This window comes from Ovis canadensis, chromosome 11 (assembly GCF_042477335.2).
Source record: "Ovis canadensis isolate MfBH-ARS-UI-01 breed Bighorn chromosome 11, ARS-UI_OviCan_v2, whole genome shotgun sequence".
NCBI lineage: Eukaryota > Metazoa > Chordata > Mammalia > Artiodactyla > Bovidae > Ovis > Ovis canadensis.
In genome coordinates this window covers 22280563-22290125 of record NC_091255.1, presented here as the reverse complement: position 1 = coordinate 22290125, position 9563 = coordinate 22280563, and the positions used below count along the sequence as shown (strand labels likewise).

At 44.2% G+C, this 9563-nt stretch overlaps 1 protein-coding gene across 38 annotated transcripts in view; it reads left to right on the top strand.

Annotated features, from left to right (window-relative positions):
- Positions 1-6695: 6695 nt before the first annotated feature.
- Positions 6696-9563, top strand: part of SYNRG (synergin gamma) — an 88063-nt gene continuing 85195 nt past the window's right edge. For 28 of the 38 annotated variants that reach the window (XR_011259714.1, XR_011259709.1, XR_011259708.1 and 25 more), the window contains exon 1: positions 6696-6875. Coding sequence is in view for 34 of the 38 variants with exons in the window: in XM_069602778.1 (XP_069458879.1) it covers positions 6799-6875 (77 nt within the window). In the remaining 4 variants the exon portion in view is untranslated. The remainder of the gene's footprint in view (positions 6876-9563) is intronic. The other 10 variants (XR_011259711.1, XM_069602761.1, XM_069602758.1 and 7 more) reach the window with 1 other exon arrangement.

The following is a 9563-nucleotide window of genomic DNA, read 5'->3' as shown; positions in this document are numbered from 1 at the left end:
TTTCTGACTTCTCTCTGTATGATAGGCTCTAGGTTCATCCACCTCATTAGAACTGACTCAAATGTGTCCCTTTTTAATGGCCAAGTAATAGTCCATTATTCAGAACTGGACATGGAACAAAAGACTGGTTCCAAATAGAGAAAGTAGTACGTTAAGGCTGTATATTGTCACCCTGCTTGTTTAACTTATGCAGAGTACATCATGAGAAATGCTGGACTGGATGAAGCACAAGCTGGAATCCAGATTGCTGGGAAAAATATCAGTAACCTCAGATATACAGATGACACCACCCTTATGGCAGAAAGTGAAGAAGAACTAAAGAGCCTCTTGATGAAAGTGAAAGAGGAGAGTGAAAAGGTTGGCTAAAAGCTCAACATTCAGAAAACTAAGATCATGGCATCTGGTCCTATCGCTTCATGGCAAATAAATGGGGAAACAGTGGTTGACTTTATTTTTTTGGGCTCCAAAATCACTGCAGATGGTGACTGCAGCCATGAAATTAAAAGACGCTTACTCCTTGGAAGGAAAGTTATGACCAACCTAGATAGCATTTTAAAAAGCAGAGACATTATTTTGCCAACAAAGGTCCATCTAGTCAGAGCTATGGTTTTTCCAGTAGTCATGTATGGATGTGAGAATTGGACTATAAAGAAAGCTGAGCACCAAAGAATTGATGCTTTTGAACTGTGGTGTTGGAGAAGACTCTTGAGAGTCCCTTGAACTGCAAGGAGATCCAGCCTGTCCATCCTAAAGGAAATCAGTCCTGAATATTCACTGGAAGTACTGATGTTGAAACTAAAACTCCAATACTTTGGCCACCTGATACAGAGAACTGGCTCATTTGAAAAGACCCTGATGCTGGGAAGGATTGAAGGCAGGAGGAGAAGGGGACGACAAAGGACGAGATGGTTGGATGGCATCACTGACTCGATGGACATGAGTTTGAGTAAACTCTGGGAGTTGATGATGGACAGGGAAGCCTGGCATGCTGCAATCCCTGGGGTTGCAGAGTCGGACACAATTGAGTGACTGAACTGAATATTCCATTCTGTATATGTATATGTACCACAACTTCTTTATCCATTCTTCTGTTGATGGATATCTAGGTTACTTCCATATTGTAGCTATTGTAAATAGTGTTGCAATGAACAATGGCATACGTAGGTCTTTTTCAATTTCGGTTTTCTCAGGGTATATGCCTAGGAGTGGGATTGCTGTGTCATATGGTGGTTTCATTCCTAGTTTTTTTAAAGGAATTTCCATACTGTCTTCCGTAGTGGCTGTATCAATTTATATTCCCACCAACAGTGCAAGAGCATTCCCTTTTCTCCACATGAGAGTCCTTTTATGTGGCTGGTTATTCAAGTTCCCTAGGGTTTTAAATTCTTTGGCCTGTTAAATATCTTTTTACTTCATCAGTAACATAGCTCAGACCTTACCTGTCACAGTGTTGTAGCTACCAGAATATGGTCAGCTTCTCCCTTTCCTACTTCGTTTTCTGTCATGCAACCATGTTCTTCCCTGTCTCTTTCCATTCAAGATGACTTTGCTAGAAAACTGACACACACTTTATCCTGGTAAGGCAGAATGTCCCTGTTGCTTGATACACCATTGGTACAGTTCTACAGCCTCTCTCTCCTGAGGCTTTATGGCCCTTCAGTCCAGTTAGCATGCAAGTCTCTGCCAAGGGTAAAGGATTATGATTATATAGTGCTACAGACTATTAACTTGGGCAGATTTTTCTCAATTGCTAGTTTTGTACAAGTGGGCCTTAGGAAGCATCACTGTGAACAAAGCTAGTGGACGTGATGGAATTCCAGTTGAGCTATTTGAAATCCTAAAAGATGATGCTGTGAAAGTGCTGCACTCAATATGCCAACAAATTTGGAAAACTCAGCAGTGACCACAGGACTGGGAAAGGTCAGTTTTCATTCCAACACCAAAGAATGCTCAAACTACTGCACAATTGCACTCATCTCACACGCTTGCAAAGTAATGCTCAAAATTCTCCAAGTCAGGCTTCAACAGTACGTGAACCGTGAACTTCCAGATGTTCAAGCTAGATTTAGAAAAGGGAGAGGAACCAGATATCAAATTGCCAACTTCTGTTGGATCATTGAAAAAGCAAGAGAGTTCAGAAAACGTCTACTACTGCTTTATTGACTATGCCAAAGCCTTTGACTGTTTATCACAACAAACTGTGGAAAATTCTTAAAGAGATGGGAATACCAGACCACCTGACCTGACTCCTGAGAAATCTGTGTGCAGGTCAGGATGCAACAGTTAGAACTGGACATGGAACAACAGACTGGTTCCAAATAGGGAAAGAAGCACATCAAGGCTGTATATTGTCACCCTGCTTATTTAACATATACAGAGTATCATGAGAAACGCTGGGCTGCAAGAAGCACAAGCTGGAATCAAGATTGCCAGGAGAAATATCAATAACCTCAGATATGCAGGTGACACCACACTTATGGCAGAAAGCGAAGAACTAAAGAGCCTCTTGAGGAAAGTGAAAAAGTTGGCTTAAAACTCAACATTCAGAAAACTAAGATCATGGCATCTGGTCCCATCACTTCATGGCAAGTAAATGGAGAAACAGTGACAGACTATTTTGGGAGGGCTCCAAAATCACTGCATTTGGTGATTGCAGCCATGAAAAACGCTCCTTGGAAGAAAAGTTACGACCAATCTAGACAGCATATTAAAGAGCAGAGACGTTACCTTGCCAACAAAGGTCCAGCTAGTCAAAGCTATGGTTTTTCCAGTAGTCGTGTATGGATGTGAGAGTTGGACTATAAAGAAAGCTGAGCACCAAAGAATTGATGCTTTTAAACTGTGATGTTGGAGAAGACTCTTGAGAGTCCCTTGGACAGCACGGAGATCCAGCCTGTCCATCCTAAAGGAGATCAGCCCTAAATATTCATTGGAAGGACCGATGCTGAGGCTGAAATCCCAATACTTTGGCCACCTCCTGCGAAGAACTGACTCATTTGAAAAGACCATGATGCTGGGAAAGATTGAGGGCAGGAGAAGGGGGTGACAGAAGAGATGGTTGGGTGGCATCACCGACTCAATGAACACGAGTTTGAGTAAACTGCGGGAGTTGGCAATGGACAGGGAGGCCTGATGTGCTGCAGTCCATGGGGACGCAAAGAATTGGATACGACTGAGTGAACCGAGTTTTGTACAGTTGAATTAAAAATTGACTTCATACATGTAAGGTACTTGGAGTGGCACCTGACATGAATGTTAGTTATTGTCATCGATACTATAATAAACTTTCCTTAGCAACATTTGAATTAAAATTATTTATTTCCTTTATTCAGTCTTTTATTCTAGAGTCAGGATGGGTAGACTCCAACTTAAAATATTTTAGATGGGACAAAAATTGTTCAGCTTCAGAATTTAAGTGGCGACCTATTGCTGCAAGGTGCAAGAAATACTTTAACAAGCCTGTGATGTTTTTGTTTGTTCTTGCAAACAGATCCTTGACTCACAATATATTCTGGAGGTGGATGTACTGGTGCCACCCTTTGCCAATCTTTTTTTTTTTTTTTAATTACTGAAATTGAGGGTAATACCAACTGTGTCTCAAGATTAGAAGCACTTAGCACTGTGCCTGACATGCGATCACATCACCACAAAATATTCTTTAAACATTATGTGTTTGGTTCGGAATACAAAGCTTCATAACATAGCCCCTGCCCTAACAGTGTAGTGGCGGGGATAAAGGAAAGGGACAGATAGGGAGGTGAATGCCATGTTAGACATGAGGCCACGGTGCTGAAGCATCACATGAGCGCGCCCACCCAGCTGGAAATGTCAGGAGAGGCTGACAGCCGGAGACTTAGAACAGCCAGCATGCAAAGGAGAACAAAGCATTCCCAGCAGAAACAGAGATTATGTCTCCTATGATCCTTGAAATTCTTTCTTTCTTTCCTTTTTTTAAGTAGTTTCTCCTCTCTTAAAATCACTCATCTTTTAAAGTGGCTACATAAGCCTATATCTGCTTCATTTGTCAATGGATTTATATGGAGTTTGGTTGTATGTATCAATTGATATCAATTGGAAAATCTACACAGTTCCAGCTTAAAAGGGGAGGAATGAAATTTGTGGACATGAGGGAAAAAACAAATGGCACCCTGTAGTTGAAATAAGCAAGGACTTTGAGGTCAAACTCTTGAACTTGGATCCTGGTCCTGGTGTTTTGCAGCTGTGTGGTCTGAATTACAAATTCTTTTAACCTTGGTTTTTTTATCTGTGAAATGTCAATAGTAACTCTTAGGAACACTGAGGATTTGAAACAATACGATAAAGTTTCTAACCAGTGATGTGTGCCCAATAAAGGATAACTATTATTACAAACTGTCTCCCTGTAAAAGCCCTGAGGCAAGAGTAAAAGATAAAGCTAACTATAATGTTACTTGTTCAGTAGCTAAGTGTGTCTGACTTTGCAGTCCCAAGGACTGCAGCATGCCAGGCTCCCCTGTCCTCCACTATCTCCCAGAGTTTGCTCAGATTCATGTCCATTGGGTGATGCTGTCCAATCATCTCATCCTCAGCTGCCCCCGTCTCCCTTTGGCTTTACTCTTTCCCAGCACCAGAGCCTTTTGCAATGACTCAGCTCTTTACATCAGGGAGCCAAAGTATTGGAGCTTCAGCATCCGTCTTTCCAATGAATATTCAGGATGGATTTACCTGGGGATTGACTAGTTTGATCTCCTTACAGCCCAAGGGACTCTAAAGAATCTTCTCCAGCACCGGAGTTCCAATGAATCACTTCTTTGGTGCTCAGCCTTCTTTATGGTCCAACTCTTACACCCATACATGACTATTGGAAAAACCACAGCTTTGATTACACTAACCTTTGTCGGCAAAGTGAAGTCTCTGCTTTTTAATACACTGTCTAGGTTTGTCATAGATTTCCTTCCAAGGAGCAAACGTCCTTTAATTTCATAATTGCCGTTACCTTCTGCACTGTCCGCAATGATTTTGGAGCCTAAGAAAATAAAATCTGTCACTTTCCCCTTTTTCCCTTCTGTTTGCCATGAAGTGATGCGGCTGGCTGGAAATTCTGACCTTAGTTGTTTTCACGTTGAGTTTCAAGCCAGCTTTTTCACTCCTCTTTCACCCTTATCAAGAGGCTCGGGTTTTCTTCACTTTCTGTCAATCATTTGCATATCTGAGGTTGTCGATATCCCCACCCCCACCCCCACCCCCGAAATCTTGATTCCCACTTGTAATTCCTTCAACCCAACAAACCCATTACTTGCTAATAAGCAAACGCTACCTAAGGCTTGAAAAAGTTTACATTCAACTTTTACACTTACTTATAGTAGTTTGACTAGGAAAAAAAATCACAGTGAAAATATGCCCAGATAGGTTAGGTGCAATAAACCTTCCCATGCACCACTGTTTGGGCCCTGATTGTAAGTAAAAGAAAAATGCGGATTACCAGGTGACTAAACAGCTTCTGGTGATTGCAGCCATGAAATTAAAAAGACTCTTACTCCTTGGAAGGAAAGTTATGACCAACCTAGACAGCATATTCAAAAGCAGAGACATTACTTTGCCAACAAAAGTCCATCTAACCAAGGCTATGGTTTTTCCAGTAGTCATATATGGATGTGAGAGTTGGACTGTGAAGAAAGCTGAGTGCCGAAGAATTGATGCTTTTGAACTGTGGTGTTGGAGAAGACCCTTGAGAGTCCCTTGGACTGCAAGGAGATCATTCCTGAGTGTTCTTTGGAAGGTCTGATGCTGAAGCTGAAACTCCAGTACTTTGGCCACCTCATGCGAGGAGTTGACTCAGTGGAAAAGACTGATGCTGGGAGGGATTGGGGGCAGGAGGGAAGGGGACGACAGAGGATGAGATGGCTGGATGGCATCACCGACTTGATGGAGGTGAGTTTGAGTGAACTCTGGGAGCTGGTGATGGACAGGACTGCCTGCTGCTGCTAAGTCGCTTCCAACTCTGTGCGACCCCAGAAACGGCAGCCCACCAGGCTCCCTCTCCCCTGGGATTCTGCAGGCAAGAACACTGGAGTGGTTTGCCATTTCCTTCTCCAATGCATGAAAGTGAAAAGTGAAAGTGAAGTCACTCAGTCGTGTCCGACTCTTAGCGACCCCATGGACTGCAGCCTACTAGGCTCCTCCATCCAGGGAGGTCTGGCGTGCTGCAATTCATGGGGTCGCAGAGAGTCGGACACGACTGAGCGACTGAATTGAACTGAACTGAACTGAAACATCTTCAGCTTTTAGGACAGGTGCCCCAAAAAATCTTCCAAGTTCCAGGGGAAAAGTAGAGCTCATCACTAATGGACATTGTGAAGCTATGAAAGGAGCATTCAGGCTCCATCTATCCTTTGTGTAAAAAGTCGCAATAAAAGAACACGCGTGTACCCACCATCCAGTTTTTCAAACTGGACTCTATTCTTTCCATTAACCAAGATGATGATTTTTCAAACGCAGGAACGACGACGACTCCCTGCAGCTCGGCCAGCTGTGCCCTCCACAAAGCCTTCCCAGAGACGAATCAGCTCCCTTAGAACTGGGACCAGACCGCCCCGCCAGCCTCCCCGAACCAGAAATGCACCCAGAGTCCCCTCTTCGGCGGCCGGGTCACGTGACGAGGTGGCGCGGCCCCTCCCCCGGGCGCTGAGGGTCACGTGGGCCCGCGGCCCCGCCCCGTCGCCCCAGGCCGCGGCAAGGTGGGGCCTGGAGTTCGCCCCGGAAGTGGCTGTCGGGAGTTGACAGCTGCTGGGAAGGTGGCAGCGGCGGGCCCGGAGCAAGATGGCGCTGCGGCCGGGAAGTGGAGCTGGCGGCGGCGGGGCCGCGGGAGCCGGCGCGGGGGCCGCCGGGGGAGGCAGGTGGGTGTGAGGAGCTGGGCCAGGACGCGCCCCGTCGACGGGTGGTCTGCGGTTATGGCGGTTTTCGCCGGCGCCTACCCGTGTTCCCTGGAAACTAGGGCTGCGGGAGAAGGGTCGTCCTCCGGTAACCTAGGCCGAAGGGGCGGATGGAGGCTGGGCGCCGGGTGCTTTGGGGCCGAGCGGGGAGGAGACGGGGAGGAGGCGAGGGTCCCTTTGGTGCGGCTGGCAGCCGGCCGGGTGGGTCAAGAAGGGACCCCGACGCCTCGCTTCTAGCCCGGCTGGATCTGAAGCTGCCAGAGCCTTCCCTTTCCCAGGGCTTCACCAGGGGCTCCGAAAGATCTTTTCAGAGAGCTGGACAGGTGTTTCCAAGATATATGTGTGTGTGTCTCTTCGCACACTGTTCGGCTTTCAGCGACTTGTCCTTTACTTCCTTAACATACCAGAAACAGGAAAACCTGAAGACCTTTGCATTTGCTAAAGAGCTCTTGTGGAAGTAATTCTTAACACCTGTCTCCTCAATAAACACCAGTTCACTGTTGAGCAGCACGTAGGCAGTTATCAGGACAAAGCTTCCAGACTTTTACTTAATCCTTAAACAAATTTGCTTTCTCTGTCATATTTCAGCTGCTAATCGCCAATGCTTCTCATATCCAGAACGATAAAACAAATGAAGAGTGCAACCTGGCAAGTTTACCGTTTGAGGAAATGCTTGATTCTGTGAAGTTTACATCCCATTTCTGTTAATGACCTAGTCTGACTTTGTTTTGCTAGCCAACCCGAGGTTCATACACGTTTGGAGATAAATTTAGTTCTTTATCTTAAGCATCCCAAATTATTTTTGGAAAACCAAGTGTTAGTTTTTTGATATGCAGGGTTTTAATTTTGGAGTCATGAATACCGCAGTGTGAAGCCTTTAAAGTCATCACCTCTTGAAGGTGCTTGTAATATATATATGTCAGAAAAAAAGAAGCAGTTGCTGTTAAATAAACCACCTGTGTGCGACTCCATCTTTCCTTTTCTCTACACCTTTAGCTTTAGATTTAAGACTGCTTTTTTTCCCTTTTGTTTTCAGATTTTCACTGTTGCATTAGTTTTTCAGCATATTGGGGTTTTTTTTTAGCATAAGTCATTACTGGCTGGAGAAGACAAATATGTCAGTCTCTTCTGATCATCGGGACCATTTTTAAAATGTTTGTGAGTGGCATTAATTTGATCAAGTATATGATGAATCATGGCACCAAGTTCTGGGGAAATATAAACTTAAAAGAATTCAGCATTCTAGGCACAAGTTTGGGTTTTTTTGGTTGTTGTTTTGGGGGCTTTTTTGGGGGGTGTTTTTCATTTGGGGTTTCTTTTTGTTTTTCAAAAAAGATGAAGGCATCTTCAGTGTAGAAAGTTGAGTAAATCATTTCCTTTAGTTTGTAGTAGTTTAACATGAGCACAATTTTTTTTTCCCTAAATATGACCTGAATTGTGATAGAAATTAGAACTTAAAAATTTTTGTTTTCTATTTAAAATTTGGTTGTAGCAATGTTGCATTATTAAACTAGAGGATATATGAGAGAATAACTCAATTTTATATTGAAAATTGTCTGGTAAGTATTCCCTGTATTGGAGATTTTCCGAGGCTGAGAAACTGTGGTTAATTTAAAAAGTGTACAGTTTTTAGAGACCAGTGGTGAGGGCTGAAGAAGCTAACGTTATGGCTGCAACCTAAGTATATTTTAGGGAAAAAGAAAAAGAACCAGGCGGTCTCTTTCAGCTTTTAATAGAGGAAATCCATTAACTATAATTTACTATATTTCTTAGGTACTTGTCTGTTTGCTAAGAGGCTAAGCAAAAAGCACTGGCATTTTCCAACTTTACTAATGTTAGCCTACTTTTGACTGGTATCCTGACTGGGCTACTTGGAATAAATTGTAGAGTTGTGTAAAGGGCAAAATCTACCCAAGAGATGAGAAGTAAAAAAGCATTTTTTAAGTCAAGTATACTAGGGGAAAAAAAAGTTGAAAAATCTTGGTTAGTCTGTATCCTTCTGGGATAGTATCATTTGTAAGCTTGTCCATTTCCTGCTTTTATAAGCTCCTTATGGGCCTCCTCACCTTTTTATCTTCCACAGCTGTAGCACATTGTACACACAGGAAACATTCTATAAATATTTGTGGATTCAAGCATCATTGGAGGCAAAGAAGAGCTATTTCAGCTGGGCCTCATTTTGAGGAGGGGTCTGCCCTGGTGGCTCAGAGGTTAAATAAAGCCTGCAATGCTTTCTCGGAGAAGGCAGTGGCACCCCACTCCAGTACTCTTGCCTGGAAAATCCCATGGATGGAGGAGCCTGGTAGGCTGCAGTCCATGTGGTCGCTAAGAGTCAGACACAACTGAGCGACTTCACTTTGACTTTTCACTTTCATGCGCTGGAGAAGGAAATGGCAACCCACTCCAGTGTTCTTGCCTGGAGAATCCCAGGGATAGTGGAGCCTGATGGGCTGCCATCTATGGGGTCTGACAGAGTTGGACACGACTGAAGCGACTTAGCAGCAGCAGCAGCAATGCTTTCTGCCTGCAATGCGGGAGACCTGGGTTCAATCCCTGGATCCGGAAGATCCCCTGGTGAAGGAAATGGCAACCCACTCCAGTATTCTTGCCTGGAGCATCCCATGGACGGAGGAGCCTGGGTGGGCTACAGTC